The sequence below is a fragment of the Phyllobates terribilis genome, unplaced genomic scaffold (genome assembly GCF_046119375.1).
Source record: "Phyllobates terribilis strain yellow unplaced genomic scaffold, ASM4611937v1 Scaffold_11__3_contigs__length_659146591, whole genome shotgun sequence".
Lineage (NCBI taxonomy): Eukaryota > Metazoa > Chordata > Amphibia > Anura > Dendrobatidae > Phyllobates > Phyllobates terribilis.
In genome coordinates, this window is record NW_027362771.1 from 492,137,528 (window position 1) to 492,160,414 (window position 22,887).

The 22,887-nt window shown below is 44.0% G+C and overlaps 1 protein-coding gene across 1 annotated transcript in view; it reads left to right on the forward strand.

The window, feature by feature from the left end:
* Nucleotides 1-924: 924 nt before the first annotated feature.
* RAB11FIP1 (RAB11 family interacting protein 1) overlaps nt 925-22,887 on the forward strand; it is a 38,515-nt gene continuing 16,552 nt past the window's right edge. Inside the window, exons 1-3 of the mRNA XM_073653549.1 lie at nt 925-1,329; nt 18,613-19,052; nt 19,835-20,552. Of these exons, the coding sequence (XP_073509650.1) occupies nt 980-1,329; nt 18,613-19,052; nt 19,835-20,552 (1,508 nt within the window). The 5' untranslated portion in view covers nt 925-979. The remainder of the gene's footprint in view (nt 1,330-18,612; nt 19,053-19,834; nt 20,553-22,887) is intronic.

Consider the following 22,887-nt stretch of genomic DNA (forward strand, 5'->3'; position numbering starts at 1 on the left):
CATTACATATAGTCGTAGAGCAATACAAAATAATCACTCCGCTCCTGACGCCATGCTACATGAATAGAAGGGCGGCCACAGCCGATATATGTGACTGGAGGTGCTGCAGACCCTATGGCCCTAATGTCAGCTGTAAGAAGCCGTATAGAGGGGCTGCAGAGTGAGATCACGCCATGACGGAGGGGCCTACTTATATGGGACAATAACGTTCTGGTCTTGTCCCCCAGAAGGCTTGGTCTGCCCCCGCGTCACCACACTGGCCGGTCCCTGGACTGGATGGCACCATGTACTTATAGTGTCAGTCCGCAGGTAATGGTACACGCAGGGGCTTCTCCCTCCTTTGTCATTTGCTTTCCATTTTTCCTCCATTTCATTTTTCCAATTGTAAACCATTGCGGTATACGTTGTCATAATAAATATCATGAATATGATTGTGATTATGGTGCCGGTTACAGCGTCTGACACGCAGAGCGCATGAGCACGGCAGAGGAAAGGCTGCGTATTGGGGCCTCTGAGGTAAAGTCACTATGGGGCATCTAGGGCTCAAGGTCTAGTAAAAAAGTGAGGATGAGACTGACTGTCAATGCCGTGACGTCACTGGATGAAAACTGCAACCAATCCCTGCTCAGATTTCATTCCTGACTGAGCTCGTGAGAAATTAGAGCTACGCTATGATTGGTTACTTTATTACCGTTTCATAATTCTGTCTGGTAACTTTCAAAAACTTTTTTTTGTCTTTTAGTTTTGTCAATAAAGTTGCTTCAGACAACAAAGGTGTTCTAAGCGAGGCGGCGAGCGCATAGTAATGGGCCGGCTCCATTACCACGTGACTGCAGTGTTACCATGCGACCGCGAGATGCCCGGGCGGCAGGTTGTCACTAGGAGAGAAGTCTCGGAGCCCCGCCCACCTGTGGAATACTTTATAACACTGAGTCCCCGCCCCGCTCCGCACTCACAAGCAGCAGGTGACGGCAGTAACATGGCTCTAGCGCAGCAGGCACAGACCTGGTTCCCCACACACGTCCAGGTCACGGTCCTACAAGCCAAGGGCCTGAGGTCAAAGGGCAAAGCCGGGACCAACGATGCGTACGCCATCATCCAGCTGGGCAAGGAGAAGTACTCCACTACCGTGGCCGAGAAGTGTCAGGCGCCGGTGTGGAAGGAGGAGGCCAGCTTCGAGGTGCCGCTCCTGCACAACAACAACCAGGAGCGCTGCACCGTGCACGTCATCGTTATGCACCGGGCGCTGGTGGGGATGGACAAGTTCCTGGGGCAGCTGGACCTCAACCTGTGGGAGCTGCACCAGACCAAGAACCGGAGGAAGGTCCAGTGAGTATCCGCACCGGGCACCGGGGGAATAGTGCACACAGGGACTACTGCAAAGTGTCTCAGACCACAGCAACCAATCAGAGCAGCGCTCATTCTCAAAGGCCATCTACAAATGAGAGTTGCCATCTGATTGGTTGATCTTGGTAACGCCTCCTCTGCCCTATTAATGGGGGTCTTAATATTGAAACTCTCCCTAATAGGAGCTGCTCCAGGTGTATGTGGCTCCTTGGGTACAGAGTCCCTGTGGCTCCTTCTGACTTTTCCTCCTTTCCTTCTACCTCTTATAACTTGTATCAGGGCATGTTTTCCTTCATGACGAGCTGTGGCTGACCTCGCTGCCTTTGGAGGTCCTATGACTGATCACTTTAATTCTTTGGAAAGGGAAGTGATTAATCAAAAACAGCAATTCTGCAATTTCATTATATATATTTACACACTGAGGGGGTGTACACCATTTTGGATTAATTATATATTATTACATTATAAATGTTGCCGTTTTATATAATATTACTACTTTCTTCCTTTTTATTAGTCCCCTTAAGGGCTTAACCCTGAGGTCCCTTGATTGCTTGTACACAACACTGCTGTCATGTTACATTACAGTGTAATGTGCAGGTAGGACTCTCCTACGGATGCTGAATGTTGCCAGATAAAACCTGGACAATGCCTTACTTGGGGAGGGGGGGGCTTGGCAGGGGCGCATATACCATTCGTTGGCCTGTTAGGGGTAACTGCTTATGCCACAGACACATTATTGAACTGTAAAGGGCCCGTAGACTGTTCTTGCACGGGGGCCCTCTTCTGTTGTCTGCCCCTGGGCCTCAGGATTTGCCCTTGTTTGCCATGTTGGTATCGGCCCTGCTCCCTAGTACTATTGATTACTTTTCTATCAGGGTATATAGGGGTAACATGGAAGAGCCCTCTACTGGTGCACACCCCTTTATTATATCGAGCTGATCAGTAATTGTAGAGATTAAACTCGTACAGAAGGTGCATTTCCATTGGGTGATAATTAGGAACGAGCATTCCTAGTATTATTGGCCTTTGTAAACGTGACCGCAAACATCCAAGAAACTAGCAAAAACCCTTTCCTGAACGGCTGTGGACAGTCCCTTGTACTGCTACTCAAGGAAAATCCAAGCTTCCAGGGCACCGTTTAGAATACTTCACTATGGACACTTTACAAATCCTTTTGTTGCTGATGACTGGGTTGTGGTGTTGCAATCTGTGACCCCCACCAGATCACCAGTGTCAGTGGCTGTGGTGTTGCAATCTGTGACCCTCCCCCTCACCCCCCACCAGATCGCCAGTGGCTGTGGTGTTGCAATCGGTGACCACACACACACACACACACACCCAGATCGCCAATGTCGGTGGGTGGAGTGATATTGGCTATTACAGAATAGAAGCTTCACCAGTGGCCTGTGTACACGAACTATATTTAAGTCACTTGTTTTATCGCCCCTTTCACACAAGCCTCACAAAGAAAAACTGGGAACAGAATGATCGTCTGCAGGGTGATTGTGTCAAGCCCCATAAATCTATAAACTCTATACATACAAGTGGATGTCTGAGTTCTGAGGGTGGCAGAAGTAACTAGTGCTGAGGGCACCATCTATCTAGTGATGTGACCATTTATTATTGACTGCAAAATGTAACTAACTTATTTTTCCCAAGAATCCAAGAGGGCATCACTTGCACTTTCCTACACATGTCTACAGTGTGGAGCTTTGCTGGGATTTGTAGTGCAATGCACCGATGCTGAACAGTCTGCATGTATGAGACTTGACTGTGTGTTCAGTATGGATGATGTGAGGGATCAGTATGGATGATGTGAGGGATAACAGGATTGTCCTGGAGAAGATTTTCTTTGTTCCAGAAACTGCGCTGCGATCATTCATGGCTGTCTGGTATTGCAGCCCCATTTTTGTGATACCAGATCCGGCAGATGCTGCTGGTCTGAACTGTAGATTCTTAAAGGTCACCTTTGGGGGACATATTGAGCTAGAAAATGCACATTAAGGACTTTTAATAAGAGATTTTGAAATCTTAATAGACTTCATCACTGGTTAATATCTGAGGACAAGCTGAATGTGACGGCACATGCATAGAGCCATATGTATGCAGACTGATAATGGCAGTGCTGAGGTTAAATCAGCATTGTGATAAAGGAACGTGTGGCATATGTGATGGCAGCATTATATCAGTACGGCATTGTCACGTTTATCAGCCGGTCACCTAATATCATGTCTGTAGATGAGGTCACAGTTTCTGTGATTTTTACGTGCTCTCTCTGTAGAGTAATCTGGTTATAGATCCAGGGATGCACATCGCTCATCAACTTCTGAAAAGTCCTGTATAAGATCTGACTCTTAAGAATATTTTCCGAACATAAAACAGATTTTTAGAGGGAAATTAGGATTATTGTAGGAGGAAAACTTAGATTTCCGACAAATAAAAAAAATAATAAAAAATCTTCGTAGATGGAAGTTGAAGAAATGCAAAAAGTTAGAAGTAGCAGTTTTGCAGAAGAATTGGTGGCCTGGACCCTGGGTGCCACCCCTCCCTCCTCCCCATTCACGGCTACAAGCAGTAAGTCTGCAGGGCTACACTGGGTGTCTTTGCTCCAGGCATCTTGGTCCATTACTGTCCCCAAGAATTCTCCAGACTGCACTGTGATCTGCGGAGTGTGGGGATAGTGGTCACTTATGGGGCTGCTTTATAGGAAATTATTCTGCAAGACCTTTCCTCTATGATGTATGTGCTCAGGGAATTTTATTTAGGCTGTGGAAAATGCTTCAGGAAGCTTTTCTTAAAAGTTTTTGTAAACTTTTTTTTTTTTTTTTTTCTTTCTGAGGTGTTTCTTGAAGCCAATTTTGCTGCTTTTTGGAGTGGTCTCAATGAGGAGACCCTACTAAGAATTTACATGCGCTTCCTATTTTCTAAGAGGTGTTTTTCAAAACCTGAAGCAAAAGAAAAGTGTTCAAAAGACTGAGCACATGAACGCCAAAGTGGTGTAACAGTGTATTCAAACTTTTTTTTTTTTTTGGGGGGGGGGGGTATTTTTTGAAATGGGACCTCTCAAGATTCATTAAAAAAACTGCACGCACGTATATACCCTAAGGGTATGCACACGAGTTGTTGTTTTTTTTGTTTTTTTTCTGCCAGGAACCCTTGTAAGACCACAGACCCACTATCCATATTTTGTCAGTATTCGGTCAGTATTTTTTCTCAGGAGTGGGAGCCAAAACCAGGAGTGGGTGATAAATGCAGAATTGGTGACTTGTTTCTATTATACCTTTTCTCTGATTGTTCCTCACCTGGTTTTGGCTCCCACTCCTGACAGAAATTGCTGACAGAATACTGATAGTGGGGCCGTGGCCTTAGCGAGAGGAACAAAAAACGTAACAAATAACCTATGTACTGCTGTCTCATAACGACAAAAATGACGACCAAAAAGTTTCAGGAGAAACACTGCAAGCCTTTTCTGCTTCAAAAACAATGTGGACAAAATATTTTGTTTTTGTATGCAATGTTACAAATCTGCATCTACAAACAGTAGAGGATCGATACTTGGTGTATTTATTGAAACTTCCGCTTCCCTCCTGGGTGGTTAATGTGTCACTTCTCTGCCCCTGGTGATGTGGGCTGGGGTGTACATTACCTAGGGAAACATGCAGTGGAAAGGCTCATAATCCCATGTCTGTACAGGACCAAGAAGTGACTTCTAATCAGGATCTAGAGTTACCTAGGGGGGGGGATAAGTCTTATGACAGGTGCAGAGGGGTAACTCGATCATGACATTATTTAATCATAGGTGTAAGTAGATAGAAACTGCTTGTAAAGCATTTATAAGATGCTCTGTTTCCTACTTCCCTGTCTGAGGCACCTTTTAAAGAATGTGACCCACGTTTTGTCTTCAGGAGCACAAAGCTCACTGGTGGTAGTGCACGAATGACATTTCAGACCATCAGCATGGTTGTCTGTCTGGTCCCGATCTGCCATCTTGTGACCGCAACTTCTGACTGACTGCAAGTTACAAGTTGACTACAGTTACAAGCTCAGTATAAGGCCACGGCCCCACTATCAGTATTCGGTCAGTGTGTTTTCTCGGGAGTGGGAACCAAAACCAGGTGAGGGACAATCAGAGAAAAGGTATAATAGAAACAAGTCACCAATTCTGCATTTATCACCCACTCCTGGTTTTGGCTCCCACTTCTGAGAAAAAATACTGACCGAATACTGATAGTGGGGCCGTGGCCCAAGTCTGAGGTCCTCGTTCTGGCCTCCTTCTGGCTCATAGACTTGCATTGAGTAGTGACTTCCAAATTGCTCCAACAAGCACTGGAGGGATCCAGTAGTTCACAACCTGCAGAAGACGTCCTACATACTTGTATAGACTGCTTAGGAGGAGAGTTGATCCTACTGACAGATTCCCTTTTAAAGGATTTTTTTTTCCTTTATTAAAATAATGAATTTTTCATTGTCTGGTGACAAGTTATACAACTTCCTAACTTTGTGTCACTGTTGCTTACATTTGTGATTGCTGTAAGTCAAGAGACCAATTGTTTATACCCAGTATATGGAAAAATCCAACAGGTGCACAACCCACAGCTACAATGCAAAAGTCAAGCAGCTGCTAACTCCATGACTAGGTAGCTGAAAAAATGACCTTGGTATATGATTAACTTTGCTATTGCAAAAGTGCCTTTCTTTGTTGTGCTTGTGCATATCCACCTTAAAGGAGTTGGCCAGCACAAATGCATATCCTATTGGTTCCTTGTACAATGTATTAATTTACATCATGTCTCAGGGATGCCCTATCTTCAGCTACAAGCTCCAGTCCCTGCTCATGCAGGAATTGTGGTTTGTGCTCAGCTCTGTAGACTGTCCTGTGTCGGCATGTGATCGGAGCAGTCTGTAGGGGGCTGGCAAATTGCTCATTTCAGTTACTAAGTCGGTCCCCCTTCTGTATAGGCGATGATGGTTTGTGACAGTGCAGATGACTGACTGAAGACATGCCGACTTAGAAAAATTTGTGCTGTGTCAAGAACAAATCAGAGGACCCCTGACCTGCACTACCCTTTTAATGTGTTGTCCATGCTGCTCTTTTGCAGTGGTGGGCTGTCACTTTCATACATGGTGGAAAAATGATTCTTTGGAGACTAAAGAACTTTTTGCAATCTGTCTTTTCTTAGAAACAGTCCTGGAATAACTTTCTGAAACTTCCTCTTGAGCTCTCCCCTCCTTCATGCCTCCAATTTGCATTTTTCATGCCTATCTGCAATACTTGCATGGTCCGGTTCCATCAGTAGGGCCTTGTATAAACCAGTTTTTGTTTTGCTCCGCATGGCACACACATTGCAGGCACTTGAAGTTTATTGAACAGAATGTTCCAAAGCAAGCAGTCTTAATCTGATGTGAAAAGGCCACTTGTTGGGAGTGAGACATATAATCCAGTTAAGGCGTACCCAGTGCCTCTCTCCTGTCCTAGGCACAAGTGGTGTCCTTCTCAACCATAATGTAAGCTTAGTGCGTGCTTTCTGGGCTGCTCTACATGAGATGGCATTTTGTGTGACAGCTATTTTAAGGTATATGGCCATTGTGTGCATATATTGACGTTTCCTGTGTGATTAATAACATGCGAGCCCATATCCTATGCGTGTCACAAGCTGAATGTATTGTCGGGCATCACTGTGTCAACTGACATCCCTCACCACCTCCATTGTGTGGTCTACTGGATCTTCAGAAATGGAGTTTTCTACTGATAATTACTCTATAGGGGATTGCTATTAGCACAAAATATGAAAGGAAGATTGTGTAACACCCGCCATTCCTCTTGTAATAACTTATTGGGGTGTCGTATACAATGACTGTTGGTAAAGGCTCATGCGCTTCAGTCCGTGGGTGACTGCTGGCTGTCATTGAGGTGCCCACTGTGGTGCATATTACTCACTAGATGTCAGTCTTTGAGACCTCGTGGCAAGATGACAGCTGAACATGGTTTCATATTTTACCAAAATCCTAAGTAAAAAGACTTTTATATGCCAGTCTTAATGTAGGTTGCCTTGGAGAAAGATGCACCAAATTCAATGATAGGAGGGCTGCTGTTAAACTTGGAGCATCTCTCAGCTCCTGTGCCCCAGAGCACGTAATGTAGGAGGAAAATAAAATTATCAGCTCACCCTGCATGAATGGCAAGGTTCAGTTCAGTCTTCAATCAGAAATCCGAAAAATTGGGGTATGTGCCAGGGCTGTGGAGTCGGTAAGCCAAACCTCTGACTCCGACTCCTCAATTTCCACGACTCCGACTCCCTCATACATGGCTCATGTTTAAGTGATAAATTTACTGTAGCACAGATTCATCTCAGCTAAAAGTCTAGACCCTTAGATCAGGAACAGAACAGACATTTATAGGACATTTCATAACTTTCCCAAATTCTTATGAAAAAATATTCCCCACAAACTGCATTGAACTACTGTAACCAATTTATTATATATTTTAGGAGTTGGCGTTGGTCCATTTTATACCGACTCCGATTCCGACTCCACTAAAATGGACACAGACTGACTCTCCAACTCCACATCCCTGGTATGTGCCCACGATCAGGAGCCCTGCGGGTCTGAAGCTGCGTGTCTGTGCAGCGTCAGACTTACAACGTCCTGATGTTACATCATGGTGGGTGGGATTTCTAGAAATCCCATGTCCACCATGCATCTCTGTACACCTGCGGATCATCCGCAGAAACTGACATGCATCTTTCAGACCCACAGCTTGTCAATTTCTCTTGCGGGTCCACTAGTGGACTTTCCCTGTAGATTAACATAAAAAAAAAAAAAATGCACTGCACATTTGCATAAAATGAGGGCGGAATCTGTACAGCTATTCCAGTGTTGGGGCCGCAGGCGGCTCCTGACCATGGGCACCTACCCTTAGAAGAGCCAGCATCCACACGTGTTAAATTCCTTAGACTTTTATTTACTTGTATTAAAATTGCATGGGGCATGAGACAAATCACCATAAAAGAAGGGCTTTACTTCTAGTGTAAACACCTTCGTTATGGTAAATTGTCTCATGACTCATGTATTTTTAATAAAAGTATAAATAAATGGAGTTTGCCACATATGGATGCTGGCTCCTTTAATTTTCTGAGCGGAAGACTTGCACTCCAGTCATAAGTATATGTGGCTCCATACTTGGCCATGGCCCCCTCCCTGTTAAACTCAATTAAACAATTGTCAAGAATTTGTCGGGGAGCAAAATTTTTGCAGAGTTGCACAAATATTTTGCCACATTTCCATTTTACTCCAGAATTCTGGTGGAAACTGTAGGATGGACACTTACATCTAATAATGCATAAAGTGTGTTATCTATTGCCAAATTAACTTCTGAGCCAGACAGAAAGTCATTTACAAGACTTGTAAATCTTCTAATTGGGCTAGTTGTATGGTGACTGGGAAGAACTAGTGCCTTGTGTAATTATCTCATTACCACACCCAGTGTGACTACCGCCGAAGGAGAACGGCAAGGCTGCGTGAGTCACTGGTGAATGACAACATGCAGTAAACGGGAAGATTTTGTACAGTGTAAAGGATAAATACATAACATATTAAGTTAAAGGGGTTGTACTATCTTTAAATACAAACAAAGCTGATTTATTTTTAAAAAAAAAAGCCCATCCTCAGCTGTGCAGTACGGCGGCTCGGCCTCATTCTCTTCAGTAGAGCTGAGGAGGAGGACCAGATAAGGCATGAAGAAAGACAACCATGTTTTCCCAATACTGGCCACCTCCCGTCCCACATGCTGCGGAGCAGGCTGTCAGTCACTATGCCGGAGCAGTGATTATAGCCATGCTCGCTGTCACTGTTACAGCTCCCTGTATCTTTCTGATAACTGGAAGAAAGTGGCTCCAGGGGGAATATAACTTAATTTTCTCCCTGTAGCTGCTGCTCCACTAAGCCTGACCAAGGATTTAAATGCTATTTACCTGCAAACTACCTTTTTATCTGCAGGTACACAGCATTTCTGGAGGTCTAGTTCTGTTTAAGAGGGCTACAGTATAATCAGTCCTTATTCCCAGGAACACTAAATCTATGAATGATGCAGTGAGGTCAAGCTCATCTCCTGTTTTGTTTTTTCAGTGTCGGCATTTTCTGCATGTTTCTGACACAATCTTGAACCAAGAGGTTAAACCCTGTTATAGACACTAGATAGCTGATCGAACAATCGATGGCTGACTACTACGTCTCCCTGACTCTCGCATACACTGGACACCTAGGCTCTGCTGGTTGCTCCTGTGCAGTCTCAGGGAGCCGCCAGTCTCTTTCGGCAGCTGATTATCTCTAGAGAAATCATAATTGGCTGCTGAAATTCAACAGCACAGATCCGTCTCTCCAGACCTAATCTGAGGCCCTAATACACATGAGCGTGTAGGCTGATATTCACGGCTTCAGCTGACTGCAGTATAATGTACAATGGGGCCTTTAATCTCCTGCTTTCATTTTTGTGATGAAAACTGATTTGAAAGGTAACATGTTCAAAGGGGGCATGCCTTCACAAGTCCTGCAGCAAGTGTGGAGGGGGGGAGGCTCCTGCTGCAGCTCCTTGTCTTGTCATCATCACTGGATACTAAACACACAAGTTTATTGTTAATTTTAAACAGTGATTTAATAGGAAGTATGGCTCCCCCCCCCCCTTGTGGCAGCAATCTGAGGGTCACCCAGGCAGCATACAAATGGTTCATTAGATTTGGAAAAGTAGTACTATATTGCATGTTGTATCTGTACTTGTTGGATGGAGAACAAACCTGCTGTGTGATCTCTGGCATAAAAGGTAATTTGGTGCCAATGACACCTTGTCGTGATACTGGTAAAATATTACTACTGTCCATTGATATAGGTTACTGTGTGGACTGTATTTTTCACTTTGGGTCTGGGAATTGCATTTCTTTGAACACGTTACAACTCAGAGTTGGGGGGGCTAAATCCACAAGTCATGAAATGCAGACAAGCTCCAGCGAGACCGGTCTCTCTACACGTTCTGTACAGTGGAAGGTTCTGTTGGGACCATACCTCCATACTCCGCATTGTCCCAACTGGTACAATGCGTTTCCACTATACTGTATTATAAAATGTCCTAAGTATAGCAGAAACGCCTGCGTATAACGCATTTTATTACATAACTGTCTCATCCACCTTTCTGGGTACAGGTGTGCCAGGGTTATAAATACGCTGCACATTGAACGGCTGTGTTCTCGCAGTGTATAGTGATCTATAATAAGGCTCTGTATAACAGAGGGGTGCCGCCTCGGGCGATGTGCTGATACTAGTTACACAATGGCCGGTCCCGTCTCATTACGCAGGTAGCCGGTTAGACCACATTCCTCGCAGCCTTGACATCATACGTCTTCGTGTTATGGCTTCTGTGTCCTCTCAGCTGCTTTTGCTGAGACTTTATTCTTTGAAAAATTTTGCATCGTTCCATTAACTTACTTTTTCTTAGAAAGTTCAGAAAGGAAATTGCTCCAGACATGAGGCAAAATAAACACTGAGCTAGTCCTATTCTGTAAAGAAACGGCCCCGTGAAAAAAAAGTTAAGTGTCTGCAACTGGACTGCCTTTCTCTTGCTGTCCTGCCCGGTCATGGGACATACCAGTTTATACCTATTCACTGACTTCTGATCCAGCAGGACCATCAATGAGACTTGCAATCATAGACCTAGTCTTTTCTGGTGATATCGCCTTCATGTCAGTGGAGGAGTAGAAATGGCTACTATGAACTGACAAAGAACCGTGGCCAGAGTTCACCTGTAATGTCCATGTTTTCCTAGATCTCTGGAATAACTGAACCCTGTCCTGGAGAGGTGCTTCTGTAGCTTCCTGCACACTTTCTACCTCCTTATGTGAGCCCTTAACTTTTATTTAATTACTTCACCTTTCAATACAGTTTTTTTTTTTTGAGTGGGAATAGAGGGTGGAAGCTTTTTTCCAGTAACCCTGAGCGGCTTATCATGTCTTTGACTCATTGGACTGAGATGTTTGGTTATGTGCACCTCCCCCGACATTCCTTCACTCCATATATTGTAGAAACAGTCCTGGCATCTACATCATGCAGCCTCCTCTGCTGTGGATAGAGAAAATTATCTGCACAACCGGAACGGGCATGTCTTCTGGTGAACTGCTAAAAGCAGAGACCCTGTAGATGGCAGGCACAGGGGCAATATTTATTGCTGATGCACTCCTTTCTTCATCCTGATCCTCTTTATAAATTAAATGGCAACTGTAGTATAGACCAACATTCACACAGATAAGGGGGGAAAATGTTGGCCTTCTGGACCTAATCTAAAGCTGTGAAATTTACCCTAAAGGCCCCGTCACACATAACGAGATCGCTAGCGAGATCGCTGATGAGTCACGTTTTGGTGATGCAATAGCGATCTCGTTAGCGATCTCGTTATGTCTGACAGGTAGCAACGATCAGGCCCCTGCTGTGAGATCGCTGATCGTTACAAAGCTTCCTGGACCATTCCTGGGTCGTTGCGCTCCCGCTGGGCAGTGTGCATCGCTGTATTTGACACCTTGTCAACGACCTCGCTAGCGATTCAGAACTGAGACACGTAGAGGTGCATAAATTGGACTTTTCTGCGTTCATCGTCCCCGATTGGTGGTCGCTACTGCGTCCTTGGTTTTTCAGATCCCACCAGCGTTCTCCGGCTGTGACTCCACTTAGAACAAATCAGACATCTTTAGCGAAGTAGGTATTGTTTGGGGTCTCAAATGAGTTTCCATTTTTAATTCATTTATAGGACATCTACCAATTATCTGCTATCATTGCTCTTCAGGGAGGGAGGGCTTGGCTTCTATCTGTATATATATATATATATATATATAATATGCTTTTGCATGGGCAGATATTTTAGGGGTCTCGTGCACACACACCCACACAGCATGTTTTCTGACACGCTGTCGTGGCCAACCGCTTCAGAGTTTTTCATACGCCAATTAACATGAAGCTTAAATCAATAGACTCTGTTCTTTTGGCCTGTTGCACGCTTCAAAACTTTCTTCGTCGACGTGATGCAATTACGTACTGTCCGCCTGGCTTTGTGGACTCTGTGGACCGAGCCAATGGGGAAGTGGAGCTCGGTGAATAGCGTGCAAACGATCCTGCAATTGCAGGCCTTCAACCAGTGGGACATGGCAGAAACACCCATGATGCGAAGACCTGCCGCGACAACTGCTGCCAGTATTTTAACGGTCCTGGTGCCCCGTCACACATAACGAGATCGCTAACAAGATCGCTATTGAAGCCAAGCCCTCCCTCCCTGAAGAGCAATGATAGCAGATAATTGGTAGATGTCCTATAAATGAATTAAAAATGGAAACTCATTTGAGACCCCAAACAATACCTACCTCGCTAAAGATGTCTGATTTGTTCAAAGTGGAGTCACAGCCGGAGAACGCTGGTGGGATCTGAAAAAACAAGGACGCAGTAGCGACCACCAATCGGGGACGATGAACGCAGAAAAGTCCAATTTATGCACCTCTACGTGTCTCAGTTCTGAATCGCTAGCGAGGTCGTTGACAAGGTGTCAAATACAGCGATGCACACTGCCCAGCGGGACCGCAACGACCCAGGAATGGTCCAGGAAGCTTTGTAACCATCAGCGATCTCACAGCAGGGGCCTGATCGTTGCTACCTGTCAGACATAACGAGATCGCTAGCGAGATCGCTATTGCGTCACCAAACCGTGACTCAGCGATCTCGCTAGCGATCTCGTTATGTGTGATGGGGCCTTTAGCCTCAGATGGGTCTGAGAATCAGATCTTTATTAGATGGAAGCAGCAGCCGCAATCAGAGGGGTGAGAAGCTGTAACTATCTTCCGCTGTGGCTAGTGGTTATAGAATTGTCCTGTGATGGAGATTTTTGACCTCAAGACTTTAATGCCATGAAACAAGTCACTAACGTCCCACAGTTTGAGGGTCGTGTTAGATGGATGTATATGAAACTGGATTGTAAACTGCACATGCTGCAGCGCATCCACATTGACCGTTAGATGCAATATCTCAATACAATCTTTGTCATGCTTCGCTGTGCAGACTTGGCCTTCACCTAATTTCCCAGCACTGTTATTGCTCCAGCACGTGCTGTACCGCCTGTCTGTGTCTCTGGACTCTTCTCTATACACAGCTCTGCAGCCAGTCAGCGGATTTCAGGCCGCAGCAGTTTTCTAGTGGTCTGTTCCTCTACTGTACGCAGTGCTCAGCATTATTCCTGATCTGCAGGGGCACCGCTATGAATATAGACTATGCTAGCAGCAAAGTATAAGACTTATGCAATTACCAAGAGGTCTATCACTGGCCCAGGACTAGTGGCCGCGGCATGTGACTGATCTAAACTATCCTAAGATGACAAATAGGGCTGGCATTAATGCAAAATCTGCCAGGTGCACATGTACTGTACTGTATAATAAGGGCCAGGTGCTGCATGAATATTCATGGCTCCCGTGGTAACTGCATCCTCAATTATATCCATATTATCACTACTTGTGTGTGTGTGTGTGTGTGTGTGTGTGTATAATGGTGTGGCCATTCTTCATTCCTGGCTCTAACCAGATTATTGTCCTTCACTGTATATTGGCCTCCTCAGTGCTTTTTATAATCCGGATTATTCTCCATCCTGTTATCCACCAGATGAGGAACGCCATTCGATTTAAGCTCCTTTTTAATAAAGTGCACATGGTGGAGGCAGTGATTCTTGTCTACACAAATGAATAGACTAAGCTGTAGTTAGGGGAGGGCTTGGTGAACATTTTTTGCTTATATTGGTCACCGATGTTGTGTATTTTTATTCTTTTATTCCCTATCCCCCTTCTTTTCACATGCACTTGACTTTTTGGTCATGTTTTATAAATATTGTTGATCCTTTTATCTCCCTGTTCTCCTGATTTTTATAGTTGTTAATCTCCTGTTTTGTTAATGGTTATTTTAACTGTCAAAGGAGATTAAAAAAAAAAAAAAATCTACTGCTCTTAGGCCTGCATGCTGTTTCTGTAGGTGTACGGGTAGCATTACCTAAGAGGGTTGTCCAGGTTGGAAAAAAGTGACTGGGGCTGAGCTGAAATACCTGAGTTCAACACATAGTCAAAAGTGGCGCTGGTTCTTCAAGGGAAAAGTAATATTTTAAAAGGGCGGGCTGGCTATTCTAGCATTTCTAGTCCTTTTTAACCAGTCAAAGGGTAAATAGGACCTTTCACCAAACTTTTTGCCCCTTATTGCAGAAGTATTAGAAATCATTGTATTGCCACCTAGAAACAGATATATGGAAGTCTTAATTCCGCTCTGCAGCTACTATTACATTGTGTGTCCAGTTCAGCATGAGATCTGGTGCCCGGTCCTCTGTGAGCAGGTTGCCAGTGATTAGCTAAGCAACTGGTCAAGACCGCACCAGGGAGTAGGGACTACGACTGGCTGGGTGAGTGTAGAGATGGGAGCTCAGCAGGATCACAACTCTTAAACTATCTTTGGAAAACCCTTTGCTATCTTGCAAATCTTTGCTCTCCTAAAGAGAAATTCTGCCCTGTAAACCTCTTTTACGCCACTTTGGTGCATTGCATGCCATAGTTGACGCTGTTTGCAGCATTTCTTGGCACGTAGCTGTGGGTTGAGATGATGGAGAGGAGTTTATTTTTACTTGTGGTTGTTGCATTGTTTAGGGTGTGACATTCTAGTCTTGCGATGTGGGCGATTACTCATCACACCACTCTATTTATGTGCGATCCTGTGAGGTATATGTGCAGCGGCACGTGTATACAGTCAGTACTTGTGTATGTGGCCTGCTCAGACCCAGGTTATAAAAATAGGATCAGATTTGTCCTTGTACAAGCAGTGATCATCTTGCTATTAGGCGTTGGCTTATAATGCAATTCATTCCAATGTTTCACGTTGCCTCATGTCGGCCTTTGGGGCTTACAATTTCACTTGCCCAGAAGTTAGATTGATGGCATTTAAAATATTTTCCCAATCTTTCCACCTACTAATTGACTCAAGATGGTGCACCTCTCATGAATAATTTGTGCCAGTTATCCTTTTGGGCACATCAAGTGCCTGCTGTACCGCTCTCCTGTCAGGGGTTTGGCAACAGATGGCAAATTCCTTGTGCCCACTCTGCAGAGAAGAGCGATTACATAACGTAGCCCCTTATCGGATGCCGAGCCTGCCACTCCTTATGTCAGGATCAGCTGTTTCTGGAAGAATTTTATTAGCTGTCCTGATATCTCCTCTGCCGGGCCCGGCGGGTGCTCTCACCACACATCTGTTTCTACTGGAAAATCCCATGTCCGTCACTCCACGGTCTTGTGCATATTGCGGCTCATATTACAGAATGTTCTCCACCCGAGAAATGTGATCTGAATCTGGAGGTCTGAGAACTGAAAAAGGTGACATGGAGACCTATGAAATCAGAAATTGATACATTGTGAGGTCTGGAGGTTATGGGATGGGTGATAACTTCTCAATCGCTGCGGGTCCGACATCTGGGACCTCCACCAATTCTGAAAGTCGGGGCATGGGAATGGAGAGGTGGTCTGTCATACTCGTACTCGCTGCCACTTCAATCATTTTTATGGAAGCGCTCAAGACCATTCGAGTGCAGCACTCAGCTATCTTGAGGGGGGGGCACTTGGATCGACAACCTGTGTTCCCCCCCCCCCCCCGCTCCATTCACATGGAGTTTTTTGGAGCCTTGATTCTCTGGATCGGTGCTGGACCCAGTGGTTTGGACCCTCAACGATTGGCAAGTTATCACCAATTTCATAGATGGTGAATAAATTCCAAACTTGAAAACACCTTCAAGAACACGGTCTAGTTTAACACATGACAGCAATGTAACTTTCAGCGGGGAGTGGAGATTTTCGTGTCCAATTAGGCAGTTTGAAGCCGGTCACCCGTACTATGGTTTGGTTCCAGCCTGTGTTTAGATTGACATTCCTCGCTCCCTGGTTCTTCATGACTGCACATTGTACTTAATTAATCTAACTATTCCTTCTTTTCAAACTACTGTTCAGGAAAGACATTCTAAAAGCCTATTGTCGGGACTGTGACCGGTATAAATCTGATAGTTATGGGTAGGGAACAAATCATACATGAAGGACTGGAAAGAATTTTAAAAAATTATATGGCCTCTGCATACATGAAAGCCTTACAATAAATGTGAAGTATGTGCTTGTGTCTAAATGTGTTTGTGTGTCATGGTAGAGAATGATCTGGGATGTCGGGTATAAGACTGCCGATCCTCTGTCAGGTGAGCTGCCGCCAGGGAAGTCGGGAGTAATCGCTGTTGGCCAAACCATTGTGCGGCCAACAGTGATATATAGTGTATGGAGGATGCGGGGGGCTTTACTGGCAATACTTTCTGCAAATGAGCTCTCCTAGAATGTAGGAACTATCTCCTAAAGCAGGCTGACCTGTAAGTGCAGCTCATTAAAGATTAGGTGACAAATTACTGGACTGTCCTATGTAGAAACAGACCCTGATTCCAGCGATATCTGGGCTGCTTGCTTTAGTTTTGTTAATCTCCTGTTAAGTAATTTTACCACTAGAGGACTAGTAATCCTCCATATTCATTAGTTTTGATAACTCAGCCCCCAACACTGATTGGCAGCTTTCTGTGCACACTGCATAGGCAGAAAGCTGCCAATCAATGGTCTGGGCTTGGTTATACAGAGCTCCGCATTTAGAGAACTGGTAGATGTGCAGCAAATAGTAAAAAATAAATAAATAAAAATCACTACTTTATCAAGTGCCACAAGCAGCCCAGCAAGTGACACATCACTGGAATCTGGTCTCTGCCCCTTAATTATGCTGCTCTCAAATGAAGTAGCTGTAGCCTGGTGAGATTCCCTTTTAAAAGCATTCTTCAGGATTGATATCTATTCCTTAGCCACTGGCTCAAAAACCTCCAATCAATGGGGGTCTCGCCAATCCCCTGTTCTCAGCTCTGGTGACTCATAATGTAACTGAACTGAGCCGGAGAGCACTGCTCCGACCACTGTGTAACGGCCTCTCTAGGATACTGCCGCTCTGCACTGATTCACTTCATATTCGGCTCCCCCCAGGGCTGAAAACTGCTGACCCATGGGGGTGCCATGTATGATCCCCCTCCCCCAAAATCTGATATTAATGACCAATTATGTGGATGGATTCTCAATATCTTATCCCTGGAAAACCCCTTTAAAGACTCTAGAATCCTCACCCTGGATATCGGCCATGTTGTGTAATTCATAGAAAATTTCATATAGAAACCACTTTCGCCAGGTACTTGTATAATGTCCTTTAGATAATCTGAAGAGAGGGGATGACCATTGCAGTCATACAGAAGAGCTGGGAAGGAGCGGGTAGTGTACGGGCTAAATGGCGTTCTGTCTTCTATCCCTCACGACTTCTCACTGAGCCCTTTGTGACCGGCTTATCTTTGTTTCTGCAAACATGGAGATGGCCTATGGTTTGTGTTGACACTACAGTTTGCAGCTCGCAGAGGTGACCTGGAGCACTGTAATTATAGGGATTCTCATCACTGGAATGGCCTCGTTGAACTTTGTACAACACGTCCTTGATTCAGCCACGCAAAGCTTATTATAAAATATCAGGAAACTATAAAGGTTATAAATGTAGAAATCCAACATGGCCAATCCTTCTTGCTTTTTAGGGTGGGTTTGGCCACTCACTCCTAAATCTGTGGCTCTGGCTGATGTCTGTCTTAAGCTATGTTCACACATGGTTTTTTTGGTGTCCATTTTGTGCAGAAAAACCTGATCTTCAAAGGCATTTTGTTCAGGATTTTTCTTGCAGTTTTGGTGGTTTTTTTTTTTTGTTTTTTTTCACTGTCCTTTTCTTTTTATGAATGTACATAAAGTTCTGTGAAAAAAAAGATCCCCATTCTATTTTGGCATCAAAAACGCTAATACAAATTTTTATGCACGTTTGATGCGTTTGTTTTTTTTCCACCACCCATTACTACTTATAGGTGAGAAACTCTGAAAGGGACATGCTCCATTTTCCAAAAAAAAAAGACGTGTGAACAAAATTGTGGTTTCTCATAGACTTTCCTGGTACTGCAAAACGCAGCTGAACATTTGCATAAACTGCATCAAAAAAAGCTGAAAAAACCATGATGTGTGAACATAGCCTAATGTATATGGTCACTGAGTCCTATATTGATGAGTTAGCAGTCTTTCCTGTGACAAATTAGTTATTTAACTTGGACTTTTTTTTTTTCTTATCTAGATGGTATCCCCTGAAATCAAAGCCTGGAAAGAAGGAAAAAGAGCGTGGTCAGATTGAAGTGGAAGTAGAGTTCAAAAGGAACAACATGACGGCTAGCATGTTTGACCTGTCCATGAAAGAAAAATCTCGCTCGCCCTTTGGGAAACTCAAGGAGAAAATTAAAGGAAAGCGTTCAGATGGGCTGCCAGATACGGCTTCAGCCATTGTTCCAAGCAACAATCAATATGGTGATGACAGCGATGATGAAATGCCTCATGAAGAGAAGAAGAAATCAAAGCTGAAAAACTTATTTTCCAAGCCAGGGATGAAGAAAAATTCAATGTCTCAATCAATGTCTGTCTTGCCCACACTTCCTCCATCTCCGTCTCAAAGAACCGTTCTTAAACCTGGTGATTTTTCCTCTGATTTCAACCAAGCTTCAGGATCTCCAGTGTCTGAGAGTGAGTATTGTCCAGCAAATGGCTGTCTCTTTAGTGAATTGTGCTGGTCCTCCTCTGACCAAACATTTTATCACTTATATGAAGACCCACTTTTCATACAAAGTTTAAGGGGTATTTTCAAGTTTGAAAAATATACCTAGGGGATAATTTCTTGATCACTGGGTGTCTGACTGCTGGGACCCCCCACTAATCGTGAGAAGCAGGACTTGGTAACATCCACAAAGGGATTTTCAAAGTTTGATCATGCGCACTGGCATTGGCAGTGCCGAAGACCAGCCGGGCACAGCACTCGGAGCGGCTGTGCATATGATTGACCTTCACTTTATTAACAAGGGCCTCTAGAGCCCTGGTTCTTGGGATCAGTAGGGGGCCCAATAGTCGCTCCCAGCATTCAAGAAGTTCCCCCTTTCCAATGGCTAAGGAATGACTTTCAAACTTGAGAATACCACTTTCAGACATTGATCAAACAGGGAATGCTAGGCGCTCACAGCTCTGAAGCCTGAAGAATTGTTAATGCAACTTTCTACATTACAACTTGTGTCAAAATTAAATTAACTTTTTGTGTGAATTACTTCTGTATAGAAGCTGAAAAGTTTTGTTCGATTTGAACATTAAAATGTGGCAGACTTATTAAACTGTCTAATTTGTAGAAACTATACATAACGTTCTCCAGATTTCAGTGGTTTATGCTGGTTAATAATTATGGTGCATCCCTTGATGGTCTAGCCAATATATGATATGATTTTATTCACAATTATTTTACTTTTTGTTCTGATTTACAGGGCGGTTTCCAAACTTTCCTACAATTATGACGCATAAAAGAACAGCAAGTGCAGACACCAAGCAGTGGAACCAGGTCACTTCAGGAAACAAAAAGGAGGGGCTTTCTTTCTTCCCCGGAATGAGGCCTAAGAATGATCCAATCACCCGTTCCAATTTGTGTATTAATGGAAATCATGTGTACAATGAAGAGCCTGAACCAAAAAGTGACAGTCCCAAGGACAATTCTCTGACCAACTCCCCACAGATCATGCGCAGAAATCCTATGTATGGATCAGCAGAAAATGTGGCTTTTAAGCCACCCAAGGAAACTCCTAGTGCTTCTAGTACCATTCCTGACAAAGGCATGAGCTCTTCCAGCTCCAACTCTTCTCTGAAATCTGAGAATTTACAGGTTGAAGAATCCAAATACAAAGGACCTCCTGTGTCTTCTGATCTGCCAAAAGAGACCAAGGAAAGCAAAAAGCCGGAGAGTTTGAAGTCCTCTCTGCTGTCATTAGTCACTGGGAGGAAAGAAACCCCCAAAACCACTGATGTTGATCACTTCAATGATGTGCCCATAAAGAAAGAAGAGCCGAAAACAAGCGGCACTCGACAGCCTGCAGATATGCAGACTAAAAAGAACGCGCACAATCCATTTGAGGAAGATTTTGAAGAGGAAAAGAAACCAGAGCCCTTTTCTCCCGAGAGGAGTACTAAAACCTCAGCTGTCAAGCCCAGGTTAGTTTCTATTCATTCATATTTCTTGACTTCCTTTTTGTGCGATTGATTCTGTGGTGTCCTTTTCTTTAGGATTTGTTAATCTGAACTTTGTAATGGTGACACTTATAAAGCTGGTGAATATATATGGGGTACAATGTAAGGCTTTGTACCTAGTATAGCTGGGTTCAGTTTTCACCCAATATGGGTATTTGTGCATAGTTGGTTTATCTTAAAAGGAATCAGTCAGCATGAGTCCCCCCACCCAGGCTGCTTGTGCTTGGTGATCAGTAAGACATGGATAAATGCATTAGTACCTCTTATATCCATTGCCTGAATCTGGAGAATTCCACTATTTTTGCAATGTGCAAATGAGGCATTACGTGGTTTGTTCGCAGTCAAGTATTTAACGAAACTCTGCCTCATCAGGTTTTTGCCCATTCTTAGCGCCTACCTCTCCAAGGGATGGCTCTGCCCCCTGATGACTCCTTGTTTGAGCATCCCAGCATGCACTGCAGTGTCCTCAAACAAAGCGTCATGAAACAGGAAGTTGTAAAAAAAATAATAATCAGGGAACAATAGGAAAGTTCTAAGTGTATTAGAAAACAGATAAGATTCTTACATATTAATTCCACAGAGCTTTACAGACATTATCATTGTCCCCATCGGGACTCACAATCTAGATTCCCTATCAGTGTGTCTTTGGAATGTGGGAGGAAACTGGAGAACCTGGAGGAAACCCACAAAAACACGGGGAGAACATACAAACTCCTTGCAGATGTTGTCCCTGGTGGGATGTGAACCCAGGACCCCAGTGCTGCAGTGCTAACCACTGAGCCACCATGCTGCCATATTAGATGGAGATTTAGGCTTCTATCAGTTTTTCAGACCACCCCTCTTAATTTGGGGGAAACCCCTTAAATTCTTTGTAATATGGCAATAACAGAACCTGATGGTTAGAAATCCTAAAGGAAGATGAAATAAAAATACTAAATATAAACCCCACCCCACCCCCTAGATCTACTTTCTAGATTATCAAGCCATTTTGTTCAGAAAACTAGTGTCGTTTTATAGAAGCTTCTAGATGATGTTAGTTTAAACACTTCTTTTTTTTTTTTTTTTTTTTTTTTTTTTTATACTAAAGGTGCCGATTCTGTTTCCACATCCACATGAGCCAAATAGAAGTGATTCCTTGTCTTTTTAATGTGCCTAAAGGTTCTGTGGACACCAGAGCCATCGGCTGTCTTTCACTGAATACAATGAACATGTATTGTACTGAGGCGGCTGCTGGTTTCTGCTCTGTACAGTAGCCCAGTACCAGAGTTTTCCTCTGTTTCCAGTGACTGATGTTAATCATTGACACCAGTATGAAGTCACTGGGAGGAAAGCCAAATAACCTGCCCAGCCTGTGCTGTATGCAGTAATAAGGAAGCGGGACTGCTGCTTGTTCTACTGGTTTCTGTTAACCCATTGTTAGGCCTGTAGAAACGGCAGATGAAGCTAAACACTGGGGTGTTTGGTTTTTACGAAACTCACCACTGTCCGCATGATTTTATCAAGTCTTTTTAGCAAATCAAAATGACTAACAAATGACAAAATAAGTGACGCATGTGGATTGTGATTTTTCCACAATTGAACTAACGGAACGAACGGATTGCTGGGCTTCCTACCACTGGGAACACTGCTTCCAGCCCCCCATTTCTTCTGGTACCCTCTGAGAAGTGACTGCTATGAATGGTTTGTTCTTAATGCTATTAAAAATAGGTAGAAAATTAATATCTGAATATAGGAATAACCTCAAATGACATCTCCCATGCGTGCTAACCAAATCCCTAGACCAGGGGTGGGGAACTATTTTCTGGCAAAGGCCATTTAGATATTTATATCATCCTTCGGGGCCATACTTTGTGGCTGGAATTAGTGCACAATTTGTATGTCTTGGCCACTGGTGTCGGGACATAATCTTGCATTGCACGTGCTTAAAGAGTTCAGTAGTGAATACTGTGCGCATGCTCACAGACCAAGAAGAAATTGAAAGGCCGGTGGCCATCAAAACACAGCTGCTAGCCCAAGCACTGCTGTCCCTGGGAATCTGCCCTGGGGCCAGAGAAAAGGTCATCGTGGGCCAAAAATGCCCTGCGGGCCGGAGGTTTCCCACACCAGACATCACATCCACAACCCAATGTTCTTTGATAACATAAAGCAATGTCTGCTCAGTTCAGAGCTATAATGGTCCAACATTGTACATTGTTAGATGGATTTCTATAAGTAAAGCTGATTTAATGCTGACCTTTTCTATGATCCTACCAGAATAGCTTTAGGTGGATATTCTGAATACATTTAAATATTTCCATAG